The sequence below is a fragment of the Budorcas taxicolor genome, chromosome 18, assembly GCF_023091745.1.
Source record: "Budorcas taxicolor isolate Tak-1 chromosome 18, Takin1.1, whole genome shotgun sequence".
Classification (NCBI taxonomy): domain Eukaryota; kingdom Metazoa; phylum Chordata; class Mammalia; order Artiodactyla; family Bovidae; genus Budorcas; species Budorcas taxicolor.
This window is the reverse complement of record NC_068927.1, coordinates 3271858-3298716: the sequence shown is the minus strand read 5'-3', so window position 1 is coordinate 3298716 and position 26859 is coordinate 3271858. Positions and strand designations below refer to the sequence as shown.

The following is a 26859-nucleotide window of genomic DNA, read 5'->3' as shown; positions in this document are numbered from 1 at the left end:
CCAAGCTTGCCCCCCACCCCCGGGGGCTGCCTGGTATCCCCCCTCTGCAGGTCAGGTCTGGGGGGATGTTGGATCTGGGGGCGGGGGTAAGGGCCCAGAGGCCCCTGTCGGGGGCTTCAGTAGTTTCTCTGTCTCTGCAGCAGCGGGCCCGGGTGAGCCAGCAGGAGCTGCGGTATCTGTGGGTCCTGGTGAGTCTCAGTGCTACTGAGTGGGTGCAGGAGGTGCTTCTCGAGGGCCACCCATCCCGGAAGTTCCTGGAGGAGGTGCACACACTACTGCTGGATGTCAAGCAGGGCCTGCGGGTGAGCGCTGCGGGGGTGCGGGTGGGCGGGGTGGGTTTGTGTGTGTGTGTGTGTGCCTGTGGGTGAGCACTGTGGGGGTGCAGGCGGGTGGGTCAGGTGCGTGTGTGTGCCTGCAGGTGAGTGCTGCGGGGGTGTGGGCAGGGCGGGGCGGGTGCATGCGTGTGTGTGTGTGTGTGTGTGTGCGCCTGTGGGTGAGCGCTGCAGGGGTGTGGGTGGGGCGGGTTGGGTGCGCGTGTGTGTGCGCACCTTTGGGTGAGCACTGTAGGGGTGCGGGCGGGCGGGTGCGTGTGTGTGTGTGTGTGTGTGTGTGTATGTTTGTGTGCACCTGCGGGTGAGCACTGTGGGGGTGCGGGCGGGCAGGGCGGGGCAGGTGCGTGTGTGTGTGCCTGCGGGTGAGCATTGTGCGAGTGTTGCAGGCAGGGTGCGTGTGTGTGTGTGCCTATGTGTGTTCATGGCCAGAAGCTATCAAAGGAGGAAGTAAACGCATGGAAAGTCCTGGCTTGTCCTGGAGGGTGTGGGAGAAGTGGAGGTCAGAGTGAAGGGCTGGGCTTTGGGGGGCAAGTGATGCAACTGAGACCGTCTTAGGCTCTGCAAACCTGGGTGAGTCATTGACCCCACTCACTGTTTCCACATCTAAGGAACAAGGCAAAGGCAGACGGCTAAGTGGGTGGAGCACAGGGGGCTTCAGTTCAGTCCAGTCGCTCAGTCGTGCCCGACTCTCTGCGACCCCATGAACGGCAGCACGCCAGGCCTCCCTGTCCATCACCATCCCCTGGAGTTCACTCAGACCCACGTCCATCCAGTCCGTGATGCCATCCAGCCATCTCATCCTCTGTCATCCCCTCCTCCTCCTGCCCCCAATCCCTCCCAGCATCAGAGTCTTTTCCAATGAGTCAACTCTTCTCATGAGGTGGCCAAAGTACTGGAGCTTCAGCTTTAGCATCAGTCCTTCCAAAGAAATCCCAGGGCTGATCTCCTTCAGAATGGACTGGTTGGATCTCCTTGCAGTCCAAGGGACTCTCAAGAGTCCTCTCCAACACCACAGTTCAAAAGCATCAATTCTTCGGCGCTCAGCCTTCTTGACAGTCCAACTCTCACATCCATACACGACCACTGGAAAAACCATAGCCTTGACTAGACGGACCTTAGTCGGCAAAGTAATGTCTCTGCTTTTGAATATGCCGTCTAGGTTGGTCGTAACTTTCCTTCCAAGGAGCAAGCATAGGGTGATGGAACTCTTCTGCGTGGTGCTGTAATTGCATTTGTCGGAGCCCACTAATGTACAGCAGAAAGAGTGAACCCAAATGTAAACAGGCTTTAATTAATAATGATAATAATAGAGGTTCCTGATAGCTGCCTGTTCAGCAGTGTTGATCTGAGGCCTAGGGTATATGTCTTCCAAAAAGCCTGAGGAGTAAGGTGACAAGATCACTGTGTTGTCTGTGCAGGCCGTGTGTGTGCTGTGGGACTCCCTCCCCACACCCCCACTTGCCCTCCTTAGGACCCCGGTAGACACCTGCCAGGCCCCCAGCTGCTGCCCAGCAGGAACAGCCGACAGGGCGCCGACTGTGAGCTCCTGCCGACCCCAGGGAGCTGCTGGAACTTTGTGGAGCTTTTGCAGCTGCCTGGAACTTTGTGGAGGCGCTGTTTTCCGGCAGAGGCCAGGGGGCTAGGCCGTGCCCTTGGTGGCTCTCTTGTGCCTGTGGGCAGGGTAGGTGGGGGCTGACCTGGGGAATGGACCGTGCTCCATTCTCAGTTTTCCTCGGGAGTGTCTCTGGCTCCTGGAGCTCCAGGGAGCTGCTCTGGGGGCTGGGAAGGAGACGTGGGTAGGCTGAGGCCCTGCCCACCTGGGCCGTTCAGGGTGAGCCAGCTTTTAATCTCTCCTTTCTCAGTGGTGGTGGCCGAGGCCCCCTCACAGGTGACCCGTGTCTCGGGCAGTGGGTCCTCCCGGGGTGAGCCCCTTGGCTCTCCTCTCACCCTCACTGCTCTCTCTAAGCCTTTGTATGTTAGCTTTCTGGGACTGCCGTCACAGTTCACTACTGACTGACCATGTACATCCAAGACTGCGGCCCCCTCTTCCAGTCGCCTGAGGCTTCCCAGGCGGCACTTGTGGTGAAGAACCTGACTATCAGTGCAGGAGACATAAGAGACATGGGTTTGATCCCTGAGTCAGGAAGATCCCCTAGAGGAGGGCATTGAAACCCACTCCAGTGTTCTTGTCCCATGGACAGAGATACTGGAGGGCTACAGTCCATGGGGTCGCACAGGGTTGGACGCCACTGAGGCAACTTAGCACACACAGTGGCTTAAAACAACACAAATTATTGTCATGGTTCTGGAGAGCAGAAGTCTGAGATCACGGGGGGAGCAGGGCCACGCTCCCCCAAAGGCTCCCGAGGACGCTTCTTCCCAGCCCTTCCAGCTTCTGGTGCTGGTGCTTCTGGTTCTGGGCTTGTGGCACGTCACTGCAGCCTCTGCCTGTCTTCACACGGCCTTTCCCCCTGTGTCCCATGTCCTTTCTCCTGTTTCCAGTCATCGGATTTAGGGCCCACCCTAAACCCAGACTGATCTCATCTGGAGGCCCCTGACTTCACACCTGCAAAGACCCCGTTTCCTCACATTCACAGGTGCCAGGGATAAGGACTTGGTGCAGCTTCCCTTGTGGCTCAGTGGTAAAGAATCTGCCTTTAATGCGGGAGACCCGGCTTCGACCCCTGGGTTGGGAAGATCCGCTGGAGAAGGGTATGGCAACCCACTCCAGGATTCTTGCCTGGAGAATCCCATGGACAGAGGATACTGGCAGGCTACAGTTCAAGGTGTTGCAAAGAACTGGACAAGACTGAGCAACCAACACTTTTCACCTTTTCACAGCTTTTTTGGGGCATGTGGGGCAGAGGAGCACACAACCCCACCCAGCACACTTCACTCTGAGGAAGGGTCTTGCCCAGCTCAGGCCCCGCAGCCCCCTGCTCCATGTCTGCTTCTGCGGCTCCGGGCCCCGCTCCATCCCGAGCACGGTGCCCGTGCGCCCCGCACCGGTCCCCTTAGCGAAAGTGCGGTTCAGAGGAGCCCACCTGCTTGGAGCTGGAGGCCCAGCCCTGTTGGCTGGCCTTGGCCTCACAATACGACCGACCCTCCTGCAGGTCCTGCTTCCTCTTCCTGGAGTGGGTGTGGGTCTCTGCATCTGAAGGGCAGTGTCCCTGGAACGGGGACTCCTCATGCAAGGGCGGCCAGGCCTGCGCTGGAGCAGCGAGGATGCCCCCACCTCCTCCCGGTCTGGCCGCGCCCGGGAGGAAAAAGAGAAGTCTCTGTGTGTTGTGCTCGAGTGAGGGGCATTGAGGGAGCCCCTCCCAGGAAAAATGGCGCCCGCAGGAAGGAGAGAAGTTACTCTCGGCTGTTCTGGTCACCTCTTTCCAGGCGGGATGAGTTTGCCCACCCCACCCTCACCCCCGCCAGCTCTCCTGGGATCTCTGCACAGGCTGAGGGTGGCATCTGTGGCTCTAAAGGTTTCCTCTCTTCCAGGGCATGGAGGTCAGCCCCCAGGTGGAAGCAGTGTTGAACCTCCTGAGTGCGCCAGGAAGCCTGAAGCTGGTGCGGCCCAAAGCACTGCTGGACAACTGCTTCCGGGTCATGGAGCTGCTCTACTGCCCTTGCTGTGAGGAGCTCTGAGGGGCTGGGGCTGGGGCTGGGGTACCGCTGTCTGAGCCAGGTCACCAGGCAGAGCCGGGGCCCTCAGCACGTCCTCTGCTCCCCAGGGCCACAGGCCATTTCTGGAAGTGGAGATGGACTTGGGTACACGAAGAGCAGTGTGGCTTGGTTGGGGTGAGGGGCTGCTGACCAGTCCTGCAGCCTCATTTGTGTGTCTGTGTGTGTCCTCGCAGGTAAAGAAAGCTCTGTGCTAAACTGGCAGGACTGTGAGGCGCCTCAGCCTCAGGCTCGCAGCCCAGCCTCCGTACAGTGTGAAGCCACCCAGCTGTACCCTCTGCCCCAGCCGCCCTCCACCTCCCTCCCCCGCGTCCTGGGACCCTCGGCTGGCCCCCCAACTCAGTGAAGTTGCTGAGGGCCCAGGGCAAGGCTTCCTGCCCGGAGGAGCCTAGGGTGACCTGGGGGGCAGCTGGAGGAGCCCCTGCAAGAGACGGACTCGGCCTGAGACTTCGGGTGGCAGTGGGGAGCGCCTCCTGGAGAGGAGGCCCTGGCAGTGTTTTCCTTTGAGGGACACAGAGCCTGAGAAGGGCGCAGCTCTCCCTGCTGTGGTCTCGCCTGGAGCGGCGGGTGCTGGGGCACCTGAAGGTCCTGAAGGCAGAGCCTCTGGCTGCTCCTGGCACTGCCCGGGTTGCCCCCTTCCCTGAAGGCAGTGCCAACCTTCTCCTGAGTCAGGCAGTGGGAGCTGTACCAGGTGGGCATACTCAGCAAGGCCGGGGAGGGGGCAGCAAAGCTGGGAGAAGGGCATGGTAGCCAAATGCCACGTCTTGCCATAGTTTATTTTTTCTATTAAACACCCGCTTTGTTTTGGTTTGCTTGCATCTTTGAGGATGAACCTGGAGAAGGCTGCTTTCCCCTCCTGCCAAGTGCAGGAGGCAGGAAGGGGGGCGGGCTGGCCTGGCGCAGGGGCCTGGGGCTGAGGATTCAGGGTTGGAATGGTCAGGGCCTTCGCCAGGGTCCCGGAACGGGGGATATCTGAGGGACTGAGTTCCTTCCAGCCCCGCCCTGGCCCATGAAGCCTCAGCAAGCCTGACGGAGCAACGGTGTTGGGCTCATCTCCCACAGCGTGTCCTGGACACTGCCCTGTCTCCCTCCATCTGGCAGCTACAAGACCACCCCCAGCAGGGACACGGGTCGTGGCAGAGACCTGGCCACTCCAGCCCCGCCCACACGGGCCCCCTGCCCCTCGGCCAGGGTCTGGGACGGTGGGGGCGGGGCGCAGGCAGTGGAGGAAGCCAGGAGACAGTGGTGTTGATTACAGTACAACTTTATTAATACTGGGATCTTCACAGTGCATTTGTTACTTGTAGCAGTGACTATTTAAATCAAGGGAAGGGTGGGCTGCGGGGAGGTGGGTGGGGGGGGAGGAAAGGATGATTTACCCAAAAACAGACAGAAAGAAGAGAAACGAAGTGGTTTAGGTGGGATGGGGGCTGGGAGTGGGTGGTAGAGGGGAGACAAAGTGAGTGGGACCCAGAAGGGGAGGTCTAGGGAGGGGCAATAAATTAAAGAAAGGGACAAGTTAACAACAGCACCAGAAAAGTTACTTCAGTCAAAAGACGCTTTGAATAGAATATTTCTCTGTACAAAAAGAAAAAAATGAAACAAACGTCAAGAAGTTCCCCAAACCAAAGTTTGTGACATGGGATGGTTGGCTCGGATCCTGAAGGGGTGGGCCTACTTGGCAGTCACTAGAGGGATGAGGCGGTCAAGGGGGTGGAGGAGCTATGTACAGCCCTGGGGGTGGTCTGGAGGGGGGGCCCCCACAGTCTAGGTGAGGGGCGCCTGTGCCATGCCCACCCCCTCCCCCCAGGTCCCCGAGACCACACCCCTCCTCAGGGGCAAGCTCTTTCTCACGGGGACCCGGGTACCCCGCTCCCCCCCACTGCCCCTTACCCTGCTCACATCAGATAATCTGCGTCTTAAAACCAGCCCACCTGGGCAAGCCCTGGCGGGGGTTGGGGGCAGTGTACACTCTGCGCCCAAGCCTCCAAGTGCAGGCCGTCTGCTCCCCCGGCCCTCCTCCAGGTGTGGTGAGCTCAGCTCAGCGAGGCTCCTTTCTCTGACCTAGCAACTTACAGGTACCGTCCTTCACCCACCTCTGGGGAGCCCCTCAGAGGAATCCCTGGTTCCCCACACCCTCCTGGCAGCCGTGCCTAGACCCGTTTCCAGCACAAGAACTACCAGGAGCCCTGGGTCCATCCAGACCAGGAAGAGCCAGCTCTCCTGACCCCAGGAGCCCCATCCCGTGACCCTGCCAGCATGGCTGCTCTCGGCGGGCCTGTGGGTCACAGGAAGCCCTCCGCTTGCCCTTGGCACACGTGCTTCTACCTGCTTAGAGTTGGCGCAACGTGCTGTGTGGGTGGAGGGGTGCACTCCCCCCCACCTCAGTCCTGCCACCCGGGACCACCCTGGGATGGCATCTCCTCTGACAACAGAGTCAGAGCCGATCTCCCGCAGCAGCCCTCCCCCCTTGGCCTGCAGCAGATGGGCAGGAGGCCCAGCCCCCGGCCCCTTCCCAGCGCATTGTGGCTTTGCTCTGGACGCTGCAGAGAACACTGCCCCCGCGCCCCGGTGCCAGCCCTCCTCCTCCTCCCAGGGGCCATCAGGACACCACAGGGCCCTCTGTCCCTCAGGCACTCTTGGACACACCCTGTACCGTCTACCCTGTCCCCACATGAAGTCCTCGTCCGGTCAGCTCACTTTATTATATATTCATAGAAGAACCCACCCCCCAACCCTCTCCAGTTTTCAGTCCCTGACCCAAAGGTGGCTGAGACTGTCACCAGAGTTACAGTCCCCACGTGCCCGGATGACAATGGGATCTGAGCAGCTCCTGGGAGGCCGGCAGGCCAACAGCCTGGCCTCCACAGCCTTCCCTGGTGCCCCGCCCCCGCCCTAGCAAGCAATCTGTCTCAGGGTCCCCACCCTCCTCCGGGCAGGCACCGTGCATGTCCTCCCTAAGAGACTCAACTTGGGCCCCAGGCCCCTGTCCCCAGTGGGTGGGCTAGCTCCTAACTTCACTGGCCCCCCAAACGGTCAACCGCCCTGTGGAGCCTCTGGTTAACCCAGACCCTGTAGCCCTGGCCCCTCCACGGACCCCCCTGCCCGCCTTCCTGACGGAGGAGAGCCTGGGAGAGGCAGAGACGCAGAGGGACATGGGGGGGCCCTGGCCAGGGGCGGGGGGCCACAGTCCCCATGGAGACAGGGAGGCGCTGGGCCAGGCTGCCTGAGCTGTGCACTGTGGGCCCCGCCAGGTGGGTGGGCCCCTCTGCTGGGGCCACGGGGCACGGCTCTGTGGCTCGCCCTTGTGTGGAAAGGGCAGGGCCTGGCAGGAGGGAGAGAAGGGGCAGAGTAGGCAAGAAAAGGTTGAAACAGGCTCCAAATCCAGTTCAAGGCCCACAGGCTCCATCCTGGCGTGGTCTAAGAAGTCACTTCCTGTTTAAACCATGAAATCCAAGTTGGGTTTCTCCTCCCAATAAAGTGGCTTTGACTCATGTGACCAAAAAAAAGAAAAAAAGCTCGCCTGGCTCTGCTCACTCCTGACTGTGCCTCGGCTCTGAGCCGCCGCGGCCCACCGGCCAGGCCCCCTACCTCGCCAGGCTGGGGGGCGGGAGGGAGGGGGGCGCCATCACAAGATGCGGGGCGCCGACCTGTCGTTGGTGACGGTCCTGCGGAGCCGCACCCCGCGCCGGATGGCCACCAGCATGTCTTCGGCCGGAGGCTCGCTGGGGGCGGCGGGGGGTGGGGCGGGCGTCTGCTCCGTGGGGGCGGCCGACAGGGCGGAGGGGAACGGGAACTGGCCCTCGGCCAGCGCGTGGGCGCCCGCCACCAGCTCCCCGAGCTTCTCCACCAGGCTGTGCCGGTTGGCGGCCAGCTGCTGCTGCTGCTCCTCGTCGTCCTGGGCCGCCAGCCCCGCGTAGCCGGCGGCCTCTGGGGACGGGCTACCCCAGGCCGTGTTGGGCAGGCTAAGCCTCTTCGGTGAGGCCTTGGCCAGGTCCGGCGCCAGGGCCGCGGCGGCCTCGTCGGCGTAGAAGACGCACTCCTCGCTGCCCGCCCGCGTGGGCCCCACGTAGCCGGGGGAGTCGGGCACCGTGGGCGTCTTCACCGGCACGATGGGGGGCCGGATGGGGATGGGCCCGGCGCTGGAGAGGGTGCGGCGCACGGTGGGCTTGGTGGACGGGGTGCGGCGGATGGTGGCCACGCCGGGGGGCGCCCCCGAGGCGGTGGGCAGCCCCGCGGTGGAGGCCGGACGCTTGGTCTGGATCAGGCGGCGGTAGTTCTGGGCGATGTTGCTGTTGCGAGGGATGGTGGACGACTTGTCGAATTCGGGGGGCCCCTCGCCGTCTGCGTCCCCGTTCACGGAGTAGCAGTCGTAGTCAGAGCCTGGGGCGGGGGTAGGGGGTGCATGGGACGCGGTGGGCCCAGAGCCTCGGGGCCGAGAAGGCGAGGCCCCAGCCTGAGCCCCCGGGGCCTACCTTGGGAGGGGATGGTGTCCTCGGAGCACGAGGGTGTGGTGGTCTGCGTGCTGTAGCCGCTCGAGTACTGCAGGGAGTCCCGGCTGCTCTTCTGGTGCTCCAGGCTCAGGCCGCGGGTCAGCACCATGGCCAGGTCGCTGGCAGCAGGGGACACCTCCTCCCCGTGCTGGGGGCGGGAAAACCGCACGCTGAAGCCTCACTCCCGCTTCCCGCTCCGCCCAGGCAGTCCCCCGAGGTGTTCCGGGCTGGCCCGGTGACCACTTGCCGGGCCTTAGAGCTGGCCTGGGAGAGAGGGGGGCCCAGCCGGGCCGTCCCGGCAGCGACCCTCACCTTGGCTGCGATGGTGGCGGGGGACATGCGGGGCCGTGGGGCCTCCTCTCCACTGGGGCCCGGGGCACCCCCACCGGCTGGGCCCGGCTCCGGGTCTCGCAGGAGCTCCACGCGGTCCTTCCTCCGCTGCAGCGCGGTGCCTGCGGGCTGCTCGTGGGGGCCAGCCTTGGCCCAGTCCTGTAGGGTGAGGCAGGCGTCAGGAGGCCCCTGCGCCCTGCTCATGGCCGAGGGCAGAGCACAGGGGACACTGTGACTCCCCATCCCCTCCTGGGCTCCTTATCCCGCAGGAGGGAGGAGGTGAGCGTTTGGGGAGCGGCTGCAGGGGGTGCCCAGAAGGTTTCTTTTGTGCGGAGCGGGTGCGTACACATACCCCTCTGGTCGAACCTGAACCCTCCCTGAGTGCCCGGGCAGGTGGGGGGCACTGACCGAGGTCGGGGAGCTGCACTCGCTAACAGACTGGCAGGTCTCCGAGGCCTCAGAGGACGCGGAGCTGGAGGACTTCTGCACGCGAAGGCGAGCGGGCAGGCGGACGGGGCAGGGCGGCAGGAGGGGCGGGAGAGAACACATCCGGTCACGGCGCCAGCACGTGGGGGGCCCTGACTCAGTCCTCCACGGCCTCCCCGCCCACACCACGCCCTGCGCCGCGAGCGCCTGCGCAGAAAGCAGCACCCAGAGCGCACCCCACCGCCCGGACCTACCCCACCGCAGCCCAAGAACCACACTTCTAAGAATTAACAAGAAGACTGACTGCTGCTGGCCTGCATGTGGCGAGCAGGGAAAGAGCGGGGCTAAGGTCGGCAGTGGGGTGCTGGCTTGAGCTGCGGGGGGATTTGTCACCGTTCTCTAGGAAGGGCAGGCCTGGGGGGAACGGAGTCCCGGGTTCCATCCTGCGAGTGTTAGGCGGGGCTGCCTGTTAGGTGTCTAAACCCAGGTGCAGTGCCGGCCACTGCATTTTACAATCTGGAGTTTAGGGAGAAGTCAGGTTTGGAGCCACAAATCCAGCGGCGTGAGACAGAACCAGCTGACGCAGGCAGTCAGGCTGAGGGTGGTTAGAGAAGGGGTTCAGGGACGCCAGGCTGCCCTCAGTGCTTGGGAAGGAGAGGACAGGCAGTCAAGAGGAGTGACAGGACCTGCCAGCGGTGTGGGAGGAAGCCCCGAACAGGCGACTGTCACAGAAACCGGGGAGGAACCCTATGCGTGAAGGAGGGCGGGCCAGTGGTGTGGGGGTTGCTGGAGGTTCGGCAGAGGGGGCAGAGGGGTGTCCATGGAGACCCCCAGAACTGAAGACAGGACAGAGGACGCCTGGAGGCTCCTGCTCTGGACAGTGGGAGGGACCAGGTACCCCTGGGAGGCCCCTCCAACTCAAAATAAGAGAAAGGCTGAGGAAAAAGGAAGCAAGGGCAAAGCAGGACCATGAGGGTCCCCAGGGCAGAGGCAGCCTCAGCACTGTGGTGGAGAGACTGGGCAAGCGCCAGGGGGAGAGCCCGCCCGACCGCTGCCCGGAATTAAACCTGGAAGGGCACTGGTCAGGTGCAGCTCTGCATGTCCTGTGCAACACAGGACACATTCTCTAAAGCATCCTGGTTTCAACTCCCAGACTTTTTTAGTTTATGATGAGCCAAGATGACCAAAAGAAAACTAAACTCTGTAAGTAAGGATTCAAACAAAATAATAAACACATTGAGAGTTTTACCAATATAATTGCTAAAACAAAAAAAGAAAAAAAATGTTTGGAAAACTCAATGGAAAAATTCAACACCCATTCATGGAAAACACACTAGTGATAGAAAGGAACTTCGTTCATCTGATAGTGTTATCTACAAAAATATCAATTCTTTTCTTTCTGAGGCTGGAGAAAGATAAAGATGCTCACTATCACCATTTCTATTAAGTACTGGAAGTCCTAGCAGTGCAACAGAGCATGAAAAAGAAGTAAAAAGGAGTAAAAAGCAAAAGGACTGGAAAGAAAAAGAAACTGTAAAAGACCTGATTGTGTATGCAGAATATTCATTCTGTGATTATCAGAACTAACAAGGGTTTTTAATGAGGTTATTGGATACAAGATCACCATACAAAAAAAAAAATCAAATTTCTAAATAGCAGCTGAAAAACAAGTAAGAGACTCTGAAAAAGCCAAAATAATTTAAAATAGCATCAAGAGATATCAGATACCCAGGAGGGAAAAACCCAGTGGTAGATGTGTAAGATTCTCATATGAAAATTGCAAAATATTATTGAAAGAAGGTAAAGCCATAATAAAATGAGAGACATATGTAATCCCAGTCAGAATCCCAGGGATTGCTTCTTTTAAAGTGGAAACTAACAAGCTAATATTAAAATTTATAAGGAAATGCAAAGGGCCGAAAACAGAAGGTAATACTGAAGAGTAACATACCTAGAGGACTTTCATTATCAGGTGTCAGTAATTAAGACCGGGTCTTACTGGTACCAGAACAGACAGATCAACCAGTGGAACAGAATACAAACTCCAGAAACAGCTACACATTCAGACACCTGTTTTATGACGAAGGTAACACACTACAGTGCAGTAAAGGAAAAAGATGGTCTTTTCAATAAACTGTTAATTAGATATCCATATGGAAAAAAATGACTCCTTCAGTTCAGTCACTCAGTCGTATCCAACTCTTTGTGACCCCATGGACTGCAGCCCGCCAGGCTTCCCTGTCCATCTCTCATACTAACACAGATACACACAGTCAATTCCAGATGACCTGCAGAACTGAGTGAAAAAAGGTGAAACAAAAAGGCTTTGCAGGGAATTCCCTGGTGGTCCAGTGGTTGGGACTCCACACTTCCATGCTGAAGGCCCATGTTCAATCTCTGCTGGTTGGGGAACTACAATCCCACAAGCTGAGCAGCAGAGCCCCCCGCCCCCCCCAAAAAAAAAACTTTTGGAGGAAAACATCTTTGTGACCCTGGAGTACACAAAAATACTGCTAAGAGGACAGAAAAAGCACTAACAATTGGAAAAAATGGATAATTAAACATACATTAAGAACTTTAGAATTTTACTCCTATTAAGGGAGTAAAACAGCAACCCACAGACTCAAAGATTATCCGATGAAAAGACTTGGAGCCACAGTGTATAAGAAATTCTACAAATCAACAAGAAAAAGACATACAACCTAGCAGAGAAAAAGAAACAGAAGATCTGAACATTTCCTTCATAAAAAGAAGAAATGGCCTTTAAATGTATGAAAAAACATACAACCTCATTAGTCATTAGGGGAATGCAAATTCAAAACACAGGGCACTATTACTATAACAGCTACCAGAACGGCTGACATGGAAAGAATGCCGGACACCGCAGGCTGAGAGGCGGTGGAGCAGCAATAAATCAACGGCTGTGCTCTTCCTGCCCTTCTGACTACAGACACATCCAAAGCGAGCGCCATTCTACAAGACGCACGACCAGCATCCAAAAGTCGTGCAGGAGGGACCGGGGGCCCATCGCACCGGAGAAGCCTAAGGAGACGCCCTGAGAAAACGCAGCGCAGGGTCCCGTGCCGGAGCCTGGACCCCTGGGCCGGGAAAAGGATGCCAGCGAGAGAGCCGGCAGCGTGCGAAAAAGGGTCTGTCAGCGAGTCAACAGTGTTGTGCCGTGCTAATGTCCTGGCTTTCAGAACTGTTGGTGGTTACACGGGGCGCTACCGTCGGGAGGCCGTGCAGAGGCCGGGCGGGAATCTGCTCTTCCCGGAGACCGTCCACAAGGCTGGAGTTATCTCACGGCAGTAAGAGTAGCCCTCAATGGGCAGCCCAGCTGCTGTAAAGTAGAGAAAAGCACACTGGGAGACAGACCTGAAGAGACGGTGCAGGGAAGCGAGACGAGAGGCGTGAGAGGAGAGACACGGAGGCCAGACAGGAGCGAGCAGAGTGGGAGCGAGAATGAGGAGAGAATGCTCGCAAACTCCTAGAAGGGGTGAAAACCCTGAATGCACAGACAGAAACGCAAACGCACCAAGGGAGATTAAATGAGAGCAAACCCACAACCAGACGCGTTGCAGAAAAACTCGAGTGACCAGAGAGAGAAGTCAGGTCACTCACAGAGGCACAGCAGTGACGGACAGGAGACCTCTCAGCCGGCAACAGAAGCCAGAGCACGGGGAAAACGCCCTCGGAGTGTGGAGACAGAGCAACGGGCACCCGGCGCTGCATCCCTGGCAAAGCTAGCGTTCAAGGAAGAGGAAAAGAAACGGAGCATGTTTACAGAAAAACAAAACCTGAGTTTACTGCTACAGAGCCATTCTAAAAGAACGTTAAAGGATGTATTTTACTGCAGAAAGAAGCAAAATGACCTTAAAAGGAGAAAATGAACAAAAAAAGTATAAACACATATGGGTAAATCTAACAGATACTTACGTATAAGATAATGATGAAATTAAGAAGAAAAATGTCAATTGTAGGGATGATAAAAAAAGGAGAGAATAGCATAAAATAGCTTATAAGGGGAGGGGGCAGGTGACCGAAGTTAAAATATATGTTAAGGTCCTTGAATGATTCAGGAGCCTGGGTTAGGACTTTGCTAAGGATGCATGGTAAAATTTCAAGGTAACCTATATAATAAAGGAAAGAAGTATCACTTAAAATCCAGTAGAAGGAAATAATGGGGGAAGAAAAAACAAACAAAAAGCAAGAGAAGAAACAAAAGAAGCACAGATAAAGCAGAATGAACAGAAATAAAAAAGAAGTCTAAATATGCCAGTAATATTGGTAACTGTGAAAGGACTTTAAAATGTCAGTTAAGAGAGAGAGATTGTCAGCCTGGATAAGAAAAGAAAATCTAGGCATATGCTGTTTACGAGAGACTCATCTAAAACATAAGGACATGGTAAGTTTAAAAACTAAGAGATAGGAAATGATAACATGAATGCTGAGCTGAAGGAGCCGCAGTAAAATCAAACAAAACAGACTCACTCTACGCTAGAAAATGCACAAGCCACATCAGCTACTTCACGTGGGGAGATTCAGCTCACTGCGAGTTAGCATTTTACAGCTGTGCGGACCTAACAGTCTCAAAAGCGTACGCATACATGGATAAAGGACACAGGAGAATGAATTATTCTAGCTTTTCCGTCACGGAAAGGTGACGCAGACAGGAGTGAGTGGGGAGTGAGACGGAGGTGGTCAGTGTGGACAGGTGTCCTGAGCAGTGTCGCTGTGAAGGAGAGGCGAGGCGGCCGGGGGAGGCTGGAGGAAGGGGGGCCATTTAGACGGACGGCGCCGGAGCACGTGTCTATGTGCCGACAGGAAAGCCTGCTGAGGAGGGCAGTCTGCGCATGCCATGGGCACGTCCTGGGCAAGAGGGCAGACTACAGAACGCTGGGCTCAGAGGGAGGGCCGGGCCGCGGTGGGCACCTGGGCGAGTGGCCTGACCTCCCCGTCTTCTAGCCCCTCTGGTCCCTTTCACAGAGCCTGAGGGTTTAGGCCTGCCTCTGAGGGTCCGGGCCTGCCTCTGAGGAGGTTCTCGTGTTCAGGGTGAGAGCGGGGGAAGATGCATGCAGATTCTGGGGCTCCTAGGGACGCCTCCGCGGGCCACCCACCCCATCACTGCCAGCCCCGGCACGGGGGGCGGGGGGGGGGGGGGGGGGGGGGCGGTCCCAGGGTCTGGAGCTGGCAGGCTCCTCCAGACTCTCCCCTCCGCTGCCCTGGGGCAGTGGGCTCAGGCTGGTCCTGGACATGGTGGTCCTGAGGGCCTGCAGGCCACACTCAGCAGTGGCCCCGCCCCACAGTGTGGCTGGCCGGGGGCTGGCATGAGCTCAGCGGACGCCCCTCACCTGGCTGGTGATGTCTGAAGGCATGGGCGAAGGGGGCTTGGAGTAGGTGGCTTCCTGGGAGACGAAGCCGGAGTCGTGGGAAGAGACGCTGGAGAGGCGGGCGGCAGGGGCGGGCTGCGCCAGGCTGCGGTAGCGACAGGCGGGGCCGGGTGAGCACGTTTGGGCGCCCCCGGGCCAGGGGGCTCCGCCACCCTTGGCGCTGCTCCCGCTGCTGGGGGCACTGGAGGGAGGGGGCACGGCGGCCGGACAGGGAGACACAGGGCGCGTGCGGGAGGCGGGGCGACACACGAGGGTGGGCAGAGAGGAGGGGCGGGGGAGGAGAAGGCGGGGTCAGACCAGGCCCCCGGCCGCGCAGGCCAGGGCAGCGCGGCCCCAGACTGCGGGGCGGGAGGCAGGCCCCCGCTACCCCAGGGGCCTCCGCCAGGCACCCCGAGGCAAGGCAGCCTGTCTGCCTCCCGCTCCGCCGCTACGAAGCGGAGACCTCAGGCTGACGAGGAGGAACGGAGTCCACAAGCACCAGCGTTCCCCAGTTAGGCTACAACCAGACATGAGTCTGATCCTGACGGCCTTCTCCAATTCTGGTGTTTGCCATCAGACCCTGACCGAATGTCTAGCGTGGGGTGCTGGTCAGCGAGGGTCCTAAACTCGCCGTCACCCTCCCTCTCTTCCCCTCTGTAGCTCATCCTCTCTGCATCCGTGTCCAGCCTGGGCCACGCTCCTGGCAGTGAAGGTCACCATCCTCCTGAGCGTGACCCGGGAGGCCCCAGGCCCCCACCCTTGGCACGGGTGACCCCTGGGATCAACCTCCCTCCTGCGTCGGTCACCCACCCAGGGTCTGAAGAGCCTCCAGCCGCCATGGACCGTTCTCTCCCTGCAGGAGCAGCAATTACTCTGCCTGGGTCACTGCCCATGACCTGGGTACCCAGCCAAGCTGGTTCTAGAGAAAGAGTGCCTGGCACAGAGGGGTCTCCCCACCAGTAACCTGCTCTGTGCTCAAAGCCCCCCCACAGGGAGCCTTGAATCCAGACCCCTCCCACGAAGCGCCCCCGACCCCGAGCCTGCCTGCTGGTCAGGCAGGACTCTGGCCCCGCCCTGGCCCTGCACGCCCCCCAGGGCCAGCTTTGGCTGAGGGTTGGCCCTTTAGCAGCTGCCCAGGCGCAGCTCTCAGGAACCAGCCAGGCTGCAGTGCCCACAGGTAAGCGTGGAGCCTCTACATACACTCCTGAAAGCCTCCATGGCCTTGCCCACCTTAGATTCTTACTGCTGCCCAGACTGTGCTGGGCCCGGCTGAGCTGAGAGGTTAATGCTGGGATTCTGTACCTCAGCTTCCCCTTCCATGAGACGGAGACAACACCATAGCTGATAGAGTGGTGTTAGGATTCAATGAGGAAAGTGCAGAAAGCACTTAACAGGCAGCTTGTGCGCCCTCTGCTGCTGCCGCCAGCCCGCACCGTGTGCCTGCACTAGTGGCGGCTTTGCAATGCGAGTGCATTTTCCCTAGATTCCTTGGTGGTGCAGCAGTTGCATGAATTCTGGGGCCACAAAGCAATTCCTGACGCACTTCTGGGGGGCCTCCCCCATTCCTTTTCCCTGCCCCCTGCCCAGTCCCCCGCTGACCTGCACATGCTGGACTTCCGGGAGCTGGAGCTGCTAGGTGATGAGGGTGGGGTCTGGTACGACCAGCTGTAGTCTGAGCCCTTCAGGTCTGTGATCACCTGGACAGGGACGTGGATGGGGTCACGCGGGCAGCCCAGCCCCGCAGAAAGCCTCATCACTTTCCTGAGTCTCCCTCCAGAGGGCTGGCAGGGTCTTCCCAATTGAGAACCAGGCCCCAGAGAAGATCTCGGGGATTTGGAAGCCCTCTGTGTCCCAGCCTTTTCCTAACACCAGCTCCTCGCTCAGGGACGAGAGGCAGGGCTGCCAGAAGGCGGGGGGACGCCGGGGAGGTTGTGCCCTCTCTGCTTCTCAGGGATGCTGGCCCAGCCAGGACACGGGCAACCCGGTGCTCCTGAGGACTCCCTGGGGCTGGTGGAGGAGCCAGCCCAGAGTGGCCGTGCAAGGCCACGGGGCCCAATCCTGGCTCCGCTCTGCCCTCAGGCAAGCCGCTGCTTCTCTCGGAGCCTCAGTTTTCTCTTGGGAAATGCAGCCGATCCTTCCTGTCTTAGAGGGCATGGAGGTGACTGAATTAGGTGACCCGTGGGAAGGGCTCGGCGTAGGGCTGGGTGCACAGTAAGGCCGAGCGAGAGGAGTGCCACGGTGCTGTCAGCGAGGACTGCCCCGGGTGTGGTCGGAGCGTGGTGCTGAGAGGTGGGCAGGGCGGCCGTGGGGGCAGCTGCACGTGTGTGCATGGGGCTGGTGGGTGTGGGCATGGAGGCCGGAGGCACCATCAGGACTGGCTTGCTTGGAGCCTGGCCCTGCGGATGCGGGACGTCCAGCCGTCTGCTCTGTGTGACGCTCCGCTGGGTCCCGGGCACACACCCTGCTTGTGTGGGCAGGTGCCCCTAGAACCCACGGGGGTGACCTTCCGTGCCCAGCTGATCCCCCCCAATGCTTTCCCATCGCCTCCTCCGTTGTCCCCAACCAAGGCGGGCCGTCCCCGGGGCTGGCCGCACCTGCTCGCTGGCGGGGGGCAGCTTGTGCGGCTCCGCGGTCAGCACCGCCAGGTCGTCGATGATGCCCTGCAGGTGGGTGATCTCCCCCAGCATGGTCAGCTCGCCGTTCTGACGGGGCAGTGAGTCAGCCTCCCGGGCCTCCCTGCCCAGCCACCCCTCCCTTGCCCATCCCCCCTGGCCCACGTGGCTCGGGCCACGGTCCTTGGGACCTCTCGGGATTTGTGAGGGCCCCTCAATTGGCCCAGTCGTGGAGATGCTAAGAAGGCCTCCATGTCCCCGCGGGACCCACCACCACGGGCTGCAGGAACGTGATGAAGGTGCAGAAGCGGCCACGCTCCTCAATCAGGGCCCGGCGCACCGCCTGCTTCTCCGTCTCCTCCAGCAGCAGGTACATGTCGTTCACGTCCTGCAGGGCGCTGTCCAGCTGAGGCTGCAGGTCTCCTTTCCCTGGGGGGGTGGGGAGGAGAGGCCGCGCTGGGGACGCGGGCCTGGCCTGCTGCACCCAAGGCTCGGGCCCCAAAGTGGGATCCCTGGCCGTGAGGCTGGGCACTTCCGGGGGGCTCTGGGGACCGGGGAGGGCAGCCGGGACACCAGGGCTTGTGGAAAGGCTGGTCCCCAGCGCAGGCAGAGAGGACAGACAGACAGGCACACAGGAAAGACACCAAAGCTGCAAAGCCACCCAGGTCCTGGGGTGAGCAGAACCCTGGGCAGCCCTGGGGCCACCCGGAGCAGCTGTGCTCAGGGGAGTTAGGCGGACGCCTCTGGGAGAGCAGAAGCTTCTGCCCCCGGGGACACCCTCACTGCCTGTGGGGTGAGGCGCCTCCCCTCCCGGGCCCAGGGAGGGAGCCTGGAAGCTGAACAGAGCAGAGCATGGGGTGGGGCCGCAGGCCAGGCCACGAGGGAGGCGGGGTCCAGGAGCACCAGGGCCGGGCCCAGGGCGTGGGAAAGGGGGTGTCTCATGGGGGTCCCCACTCGGCTCAGGAATGATGCACAAGAACAGCAGGAGCGACACAAAGATGCAGCGAAAGAACCACGGAAAGCGAGAAGAGGAGGGAGAGGAGACAGCTGGGCGGCGTGGGGGGTGCGGAGCAGGAGGGAAGGGCCTGGGGGCGGCGGGGCCTGGCCCCCCACCCTGCCCACCTGAGCCCTCCTGGCCTGGCAAACCGACCCAGCACAGCCCGGCCCAGAGGACTGTGCCCCAGCCCCTCCCTTGCGGACCGACCACCTTCCTCGCTCCTCCTCCGCCTGAAGAGGCTCCTCCAATGGCCCTGAGCTGGGGGAGACAGACATATGCGACAGGGACGACAGGGAGGGAGAGCAGCTCGGGGGACGGGCATCTGACTTACCAAGCAGCTCTACAGGAGGGGTGGGGAGAGGAGAGGAGAAGGGAGGAGAGGAGAGACAGAGAGAGAGACCGTGTGAAGGACGGCCGGACGGACAGAGCCGCTCCTGGGGGCGGGGCCTCCTGCAGCCTCCCGAGGAGGGGGTCCAGTCCGGCGGCAGGCTCCCCCTCTGCCCACCCCAGGGGCTAGGGGCCCTGTGTCCAGCACGGGGTGCCTCAGGTGGGACGCTGCCCTGGGCGACCCCACGGCCGTGGGGGACACAGCGCGGGGCTGTGCAGGGGCCCGCGGGGCTCACCTTTGCGTGCTTTCTTCTGCAGCTTCAGCGTGTCCGAAGACTTCTTCTTGATCTCGTGCCGCGCTCGTTTGTACTCTGTGCAGAGGGCGAGAGAACGGCGCTATGACCGGGTTTCCGCCAGTGGGGAGCTGGAGGGCGCGGCCGGGCCGGACCCACCTTTTGCGTGATCCTTGTCCAGCTGGTTGGCCGACTTCTTCCAGTCCTCAATGCGCTCCTGCAGCGGGTTGATGAGGCTCTCCAGCAGCGCGCTGCGGGCAAGAGGGCGGGTCAGGGCCGCCCCGGGTCTTCCCTCGACCCCCGCGCCGGCGCGCACGCACTCACTTGGTGAACTGCCGCAGCTTGGTCTCGATGCTGCGGTGCCGCATGCACATGCGCGTGAGCGCCGAGCCGATGTCCCGCGTGGCCCCTGGGGGCAAGCGCCGCGTGGGCGGGGCCGCCGGGCTCCTGCAGGCCCGGCCCGGGCCACGCGGGGGCGCGTCCGGCCCGAGAGCCAAGCTCGCAGCCCGCGGCCCCGAAGTCCCCATCCCGCGGGCCCGCTGCCCGCGCCGCTCCCGGCATCCCCATCCCGCTGATCCCCTCCCGCGACCCGCCAGCTCGCCGCCCCGGCAGGAGAGCTGACCTTTCTCTCCCGGGGTCAGGCCAGGAGCTGTTCTGGTCACTCCAGACGGGAGAAGCCCACACCAAAGACGGTTCAAGGAGCCAACAAAACGCCTCCCTCCCTCCCAGGACCCCCTCCAGATGCGCCCAGATGCAGGCGTGAGGGTGCCCATCGCCTTGGTCTCACCAGCCAAGGAGGCAGGAGCCCCAGGTCCCACTGCTCGGACCGGAAGGCCTGCCCTGTGCCCCTGGAAGGGCAGATGGGGAGAGAAGCCACAGACTCACCTACGGAGTGTGAACACCGTGGCTGAGGGGTCAACCACCTGGCAGCAAGACAGACCCCCCCACCCCCTAGAACATCCCTGTTGTCTGTCACCCGCTCCTGCTCAGTGATGAGAGGCTCCCTCTCTCCAGAGAGCCCGCTCCATGAGCCAGCGACCCAAGGTCCTGACTCTGGGCCCAGGTCCTCTTGGGCTCACACCCACTCAGTTGCTCGGAGTGCAAGTCCAAGCTGGGCCGTGTGCCCTCCCCACCTCGGGTGTTGGTGGCCATGTCGGCCACTTTCTGGAAGGCGTCCAGGAAGGCCACAGCAGCCAGCACGGTGGTCCTGGGGAGATGGGTGGGGGGCGGTCAGTGGGGGGTGGTCTCGCGCCCCATCCCCTCCCCAGCTGGGGCACCCTCACCTCAGCTGGGAATGCAGCTTCGTGGCCTTGGAGTTGAAGTCCTCCCAGATGGGGTAGGAGCTCTGCGGAGGGGACAGGAGAGGCAGTGAGCCACCACGAGGGCCCCCTCATGCCTGGTCTAGACCCTGGGCTGTGTCTGAGAGAGCAGCCTCGCCCCTGTGGAGTGGGGGCTTCCGGGGCTCCTCTCGGGGCAGACACGGGCATGAAGAAGGCCTGGCCCCAGAAACAGGCACCTCTGCCTGGCCCGCGCTCCCTAACGGTCAGGAACGCCGGCCACTGTGAGCAGTGGTAGCCCACATTCTCGAGGGGGATGGAGACTGGGAGCGGCAGGCCGTGTCTCCTTGCAGGTGGGAGGGCCTCGGGTGGGCAGGCTGGCCACACCAGGGGCACTGTGGCCCCCGGACACAGCCCCGGATGGTCCACGTGGCCTGGGGGCAGAGGCACAGCGAGCTGTGGTGCAGCTCGAGACATGGTGGGTCTAGACGAGGGCCCCGTGACCTGGAAGCTGCTGCCAGCCGATCTGCCCACCGCAGGCCAGCGGCCGGGGCTCCTAGGCCCAGGGGGACCGGGGCTCCTAGGCCCAGGGGGACCACGGCTGCTGTGGGGCCTGGCCAGCCAGCCCGGGACAGTCAGGCCCAGGCTGAATGGGGCCTTGTGCAGCCAACAGAGCCACCTTTCTCCACCCCCGGCTCCCCGCCCCTCCTGGGGACACAGTGTGGCCTTTATCCCAGCCTGGCCCAAAGCTCTGAGCTGGGAGGGGGTTTCCTAGTAGAGAGGCCGGGCTCCTGGCGATCAAGTTGTCCAGTGTGATCAGCGGGCTTTTCTGGCTAATGGGCCTCCCATGGCTGTTGGGTCCCGGCCCAATGGCCCTGTGGAAGGAAGCCTTGATCCTTGAAGAAGAGGCCCAGGTCAGCGAAGCCCCAAGGTTCTTCTGACCTTCCCTTCCATGTGGGATGGGGTGCTGGGAGCCAGGGCTTTTCCAGTGGGAAGGGGGAAGGCGGAGACCCCAGTTCCCAAGGCCTCAGAGGGAGGCTCTGCCAGGCTGGAACCCCAGGGAGGCCAGCCTGCTGGAGTGGGAAGCACAGGGCAGCTTCTGGGATCCTCAGAAACACCCTCCCCTCCCAGCCCAGCCCAGCCAGTGCCCAGGGAAAGCAAATATTTGAGAAGTTCACAGGCTGGAGTGGGAAGGCAGAGGCGGTGGGTGGGCTGTCTGTGTGGCACAGCCTGGGGTGAAGGAGCCTGGGTCTCCTCTGGCACTCCTGAGGACTTGGCACCTCCCTGCTCTGCACCCCAGCCCTAGGCTGTGCTAAGACCTCGGGGAGACAACACCATGGGGGCAGGGGTGCAGAGGCAGCGGTCCTGGCCCCTGGAAGGCGTCTCAGCCCCTCAGCAGCCTCTGTCTGAGAGCCAGGGGCTGCAAGAAGTGGGGGAGACAGGTCTGTACCCCGCTGTGGGTGAGACAGGTCTGTGTACTGAAGTCATACCCTCACACGCTCCGCCCCCAGGCTCACTCTATCCCTGGCCCTCCCAGTCTCGGTCCTCCTGGGGCAGAGGGGAGTGACAGGGTAGGGTTCGGGGGCCAGGCCCAGCCCCTCCTCAGCAGGGCCTACTGGTAAGTCACGACGACCCCAGAGGCAAGCTTGAGGGGCCAGCACCCAGGAGCATGTCCTGTCTCCACCCGGGCCTGCGCCCTCACGCAGGCTGCACCCAGCTGTCACGCAGGCTTGAAGCCTCCGGGCTTGTGGTCTTGATAGTGACGGGGACTGCGACTGGGGGTCAAGAGTGTGGTGGGCCAGGCGCCCGGCTGAGCCCTCTCACTGTGGGGTCACACTGAATCCTTACAGCAACCCTGTGAGGCGAATACCGCTGTCACCACCCCCATTCTACAGATGAGGAAACTGAGGCTCAGAGAGATTAACCAGCTTGTCCATGGCTACTGAGTGTGGGGTTCAGGCTCCGATTCCAGGTGTGACTGGTCACTGCATGGCAGGGACACTTCCTCTACTTCGGGGTCTGGAAGGTGAGTAACTGGGTACCCAGGGTGGGGAGGGGCGGGGACTGCAGAACCGGGAGAGCAGCGGGCGGCTCGGGGTGGGGGGCAGTCACACGCTCGTCACGGGGGGTGCTCAGGTGGGTGGGCCCCGGGCTGTACAGGTGAGTGGCCCAGGCTGCAGCCCGGGAGAGGGGCTCTGCGGGAGGCTCCTCTCTGAGCCTGTTTGCTCCCCTGTGAGATGAGGGCGGGAGCAGGTCGGTGTGGAGACTGCCTAGGAAGCACTAGGTCAGGACCCGGCACACAGAGAGCGCTTGGCTAACGCTGCGGACAGAGCGGACAGGCGGTCTCTGCCTCTGCCACCCGGCTGGGACCTGTGTGACACTCTCAGGGGCAGACAGATTGTGACCCCATTTCCGGAAGGTGCAGGCTGAGCCCTGGAGCCGCTCCCAGCCCTGTCATTCCTGGGACAAGCTCCTGCCCCTCTCTGAGCTTTGGGGGGCATCTGGGCTGCTTAAATGAGGTGGGGCAGGCAGGAACGCTCCCCGGGCCCCCCCGCCCTGAGTCGGTGCCCCTCCAGGCCCCAGGGGCAGCCCCCCTCCCCTCCTCGGCCACCCTCATGCCAGGCTCTGGACCCGCAGCCCTGGGTGGGCTGTCACGGGGCCTCGCAGGCAAGTTCCACCTCCTCACCCAGGCCACCTTCCTCTGTGGAAACCCCGCTGCTTCTGTGGATCAAGCCACTGAGCGAAACAGCCGGAAGCTGTCCCCCAATTCCAGATGACTGGCCTCCAGGCGGTCCGTGTCCCTGCCCTGTCCCTGGCCCAGACACAAACCTGTGTCACAGGCTGGGGACTAGCGGGGCTCGGCATTACGCCAGGTGAAACCTCTCCCAGTTTGCCTCCCCACGTCAGAAAATCCTGAGCCGCCTGCTACAACCTGGGCCCATCTCCTTCGTCTCATCCCCAAGTTCCTTGCAAATTGCCTGGAGAGGGGGAAGACGGTCCTGCCCGCTCCTCTGAGTGAAAGCGGAAAGTGGCTGCTCTCCACAGTGTGTGTGGTGAGGATGCCAGCAGGACAAGGTGCAGGAAGGAGTCTGCTCCGCCAGCCCCGGGAGTGGTTGGGGGAGGGTGGTCTAGAATGGGAACCTGGTGCCAAGGCTGCGATGCTCACGGGGCAGGAGGGGCTGCTGAAGGCAGCGGGAAGCCAGCACTCAGGGGCCAGCAGAAGGGCTTGGAGGTGGAGCTGGGGGGACGGGGTCTCAGGGGAGCACCCTGTGTGGGGTGCAGAGGGGCACCTATGCACGCTGCCAACCCTGCAGTTCTGGGGGAGGGTGGCCCCGGGCCTCCTGGGGGTGGGGGTCACAAGGATCTGGCAGCCCCCTGAAGGCCTGCCTGGGCACTGTGGTGTGTCCCCCTGGGGCCTGTGAAGTCACCGTAGGATGCCAGGCTGTGTACTAGGGAGGGTCAGACAGGCAGGGGGCTCTGAGGAGCTCCCCGTTCCCCCTAGCCTGGCCACCCTGCCCCAGAGCAGAAAGGGAGAGGCGCGGCCTGCAGGCCCCCTCTCTACCCAGTCAGGCCTGTCACTGCGGCCGGCCCTCCTCTCTACCCCGCCAAGCCCCAGCCTCTTTGGGGGCGAGGACCCCCTCGCTCCCTGGATCAGGTGAGGTCATGGGCTGGTCCAACAGTTTCCTCAGTGACCTTGAGCCGTTCCCAGCCTCGGTTTCCCCACCTGGTGAGCCAGCGTGGGCCAGGAGTTGGTGGCCTGCTGAAGCCTGACCTTGGGCCATCCCAGAGAGGGGCTGGAGCTGAGAGCCTGGAGCAGCCGGCAGTCCTCCCCTGGGGCTGCTCCCTCAGGCCCACCCTCGCCCTCCTCCCCCCAAGGCAGGTCAGAGGCCTTGGGGCCCGGGCCACTCCTCGCACAGACGGTGGGGTCCTGGAGCTGGTTTGGGGCGCGGGCGGCGGGCGCAGAGGCAAGGCTGGCAGGGAAGGAGTTAACGGTTCCCTGTTTATTATTTTTCGCTGCTTTGGCAGTGACAGCATTGTCTGGGTTCCGGGGCCGTCGGGGTCGGGGAAGGGGGCCACGGAGGTGGTAGAGGAGAGGCCGGAGAGACCCTGGACCCTTTAAAGGGCCGTGAGTCGCCCCCGGAGCCAAACCCCCATTCATGGTTTGGGGGTCTGGGGCGCGGGAAGCCCGCGTGTGCGCAGGCTCAGGTCGGGACCCCAAGGGGGCGCTGCGACCCGGGCGACCAGGGGCATGGACCCTGGGTATCGCGCGGACACCCAGACACACGCGCGCCCACACCCCCCACGACGGGCACCCGGAGACCAGGGCGCACGGCAGACAGAGGCCAGACGCACTCAGACAAGGGCACACAGACGCGGGGCCTCACCGACACGGTGGGACGCGGCTGCCGCCGCCACGCGTCCCCGAAGGGGACACGCACCCGCGTCGCATCCGCGCCCGTTACCTTCATGTCGTTGACGATGGCCTGGAAGAGCCCGCCCAGGGCCCCGCACTCCTTCTCCGCCGTCTCCATGCTCGGGCCGGGCGGCGGCGCAGGCAGGGCGCTGGGACCCGCGCCGCGGCGGCTGTCGCTCCGAGGCCGGGCCGGGCCTGCCGCCTCCGGGCCGCGCTCAGCGGCCGGCCGCGCCGCGCTCGGGGGTCGCGGGCCGCCGCGGGGCGGCGCGGGCCATGTCGCGGCGGGGTGGCAGGCGGCGCGGGCGGCGGGCGGCGCAGCCTCGGCGCGGGGACTGGCGCGGCGGCCGTAACCCGAGCGCGGAGGCCGGGGCGTCACGTGGGCGCGGGGGGCGGGCCGCGGGGAGGGGTCTGCGGGGAGCCCGGGCGGGCGCCGGCCCATTCACCGCCCGGAGCCCGGGCTTTGAAATCCGAGCCCGGGTGCGGCCGGAGCAGTCGGAGCAGGCCCGGCGGGCGCAGGCGCCGCCGCGGGGGCGGCGCTGCCTGGCTTCCCCGCGGGGGTGGGGCCGGCGGTTGGGTGCCGCCCCGTGAAGGGGCTCACCACCACCCTCCAGCCCTTTGGTCTAGGGCTGTCTGTGTCTCCCCGCGTTTTCGGAAGACGGGAGCAGGCTGAGATCCTGGGGCACATCCTGTGTGGTGGACACACGTAGCAGGGGCGTACGGTGTCCCGGAGGCCGCCCGCCTTGGGACATTTTATCCCAGGCACAGGAGTTTGGACCCTCCTCCAGGACCCGGCTCCTTTTCCAAGTAGGGCCCGTGCTGGTGCCACCTGCATGGGGTGCCCCAGGCCGGGCCTCTGGGGATGGTGGGATCCGGTCCTCAGGGTTTGGGGCCGAGCAGGACCAGCAGAACAGAGGCAGGCCCTCATCCCCTCTCTGATGCCTGGGGCACATATGTAGGAGGATGCGTGTGTGCACGTGGGCCATGGTGAGTTCAGCCTGTCTTCCTGTCCTGGAGACTTCAGACAGGGAAACTCACCCTCCCAGGCCTATGCTGGGGCTCTGGGGAAAAGCCCACCCATGGCCTTTCTCTCCTACTCTAGGGACCCACAAGAGCCACTGGGACATCAGTGGGCCTATCTGAGGCTCCCCAAAGCCTGGGGGCATGAGAATAGGTCTCTAGGACTGGCAGCAGGGTCCCAGGGCTGCTGAGCATCAGTGGGGTGGGCACCCATGGGAAGGAGCAGGCCAGGCGTGGGTGGAGAGTTTTCTGTCACTTCTTTATTGGGGAGGGGGGCATCCTTCATACGGATCTGTGCTGGTCCCTACGTGCACACAGACGGGTATACGTGCATGTACACACATCTGCACGAGGTCAGAGGTCTGGTGGGCTTGGGGCGTCAAGCTCTTTACAAGAGGGCGTTAGAAAGAACCCGATTCCAGAAAACAGGGATGTCTGAGGTTGTGGCCCCACGCTGGTGGGAAGCCAGCTCTGTCTGATCCCCAGTGCAGCTGGGGGCCTGGGGCTGGGCTGTGAGAGCAGCGCAGTGGTCAGCGCCTCCAGCCCACCACCCTGCCCCGCGCTGGTGGCCAGGCCCAGCCCTGCCCTCGAGGCAGACCCTTGGGCTCTGCGGGGAGGAGGCCTGAAGACCCCCAGTACGCCATGGCACCACTCCGTGGGCCTGTCTCCACGCCAGGCCGTCAGAGGACCACCCTCCGGTCCAGGTGATCCCCACGGCCGCTCCGCTGGTGCCTCACTTCCAGGTGCTTCTTCTGGACCCGCTCGAAGTGCTGCAGCAGCTCCGCGTAGTCGATGCTTGGGGAGTCTGCTTTCTGCGACTTGGGTGCTGCCTTCAGACCGTCTCTGTGGAAGGGAGCAGAAGGGCTCAGCGTCAGGGCCTGAGTGCACGTGGGGCTGCTGGAGGGGGAAGCACCGGCCACAGGCTGGTGGAGCCCGACCTCGGGACATGTGTCCACCTCAGCCCCGGCAAATCCCCAACTCTTGGCCCCAAAGAGGGGAGCGCTCCGGAGCACCCCCTCCCCCCAGCGGACAGGACCAGTCAACACTGCTGCTTGGATAAGGCCCTCAGCCTGTGGGCTGGCAGCGGTGCCCAGAGCAGGCATCACACCGGGAAGCATTTCCTGTTTATGAGTGGCTCCCTTTGGGGTGAAAGCCAGGGCCAGCAGCCAGCCAGAAGCCAGCTGGGGCTTGGAACAGGGTCCAGGGAGAAGGGGGAGGAGGGGCAGGGCTGAGGCCAGGGACCACAGGGATGGCCGAGGTCTACAGGCTCTCCACTTGGCAGGACATCTGTTTTTGA

General features: G+C 62.3%; 3 protein-coding genes across 5 annotated transcripts in view; 1 reads left to right on the top strand and 2 right to left on the bottom strand.

Moving 5' to 3' along the window:
• The window catches only part of IL34 (interleukin 34), a 60095-nt gene extending 55473 nt beyond the window's left edge, over positions 1-4622 (top strand). For both annotated transcript variants that reach the window (XM_052656237.1, XM_052656238.1), the window contains 3 exons: positions 141-302; positions 3825-3957; positions 4184-4622. In XM_052656237.1, coding sequence (XP_052512197.1) covers positions 141-302; positions 3825-3957; positions 4184-4353 — 465 coding nt within the window. In that variant the 3' untranslated portion in view covers positions 4354-4622. The remainder of the gene's footprint in view (positions 1-140; positions 303-3824; positions 3958-4183) is intronic.
• Positions 4623-5260: 638 nt separating this feature from the next.
• Positions 5261-24722, bottom strand: MTSS2 (MTSS I-BAR domain containing 2). The gene is given in 17 exon segments (XM_052655222.1): positions 5261-8390; positions 8483-8648; positions 8813-8989; positions 9239-9313; positions 14189-14219; positions 14221-14279; positions 14608-14827; positions 16225-16322; positions 17220-17327; positions 17509-17666; positions 18566-18574; positions 18858-18932; positions 19014-19105; positions 19179-19263; positions 19988-20061; positions 20138-20199; positions 24595-24722. Coding segments are annotated over 17 exon segments (2313 nt in total). The 5' UTR covers positions 24664-24722; the 3' UTR covers positions 5261-7635.
• Positions 24723-25800: 1078 nt separating this feature from the next.
• VAC14 (VAC14 component of PIKFYVE complex) overlaps positions 25801-26859 on the bottom strand; it is a 78657-nt gene continuing 77598 nt past the window's right edge. The window contains exon 19 of one of the 2 annotated variants that reach the window (XM_052655526.1): positions 25801-26405. In XM_052655526.1, coding sequence (XP_052511486.1) covers positions 26243-26405 — 163 coding nt within the window. In that variant the 3' untranslated portion in view covers positions 25801-26242. The remainder of the gene's footprint in view (positions 26406-26859) is intronic. The other variant, XM_052655527.1, reaches the window with a different exon arrangement.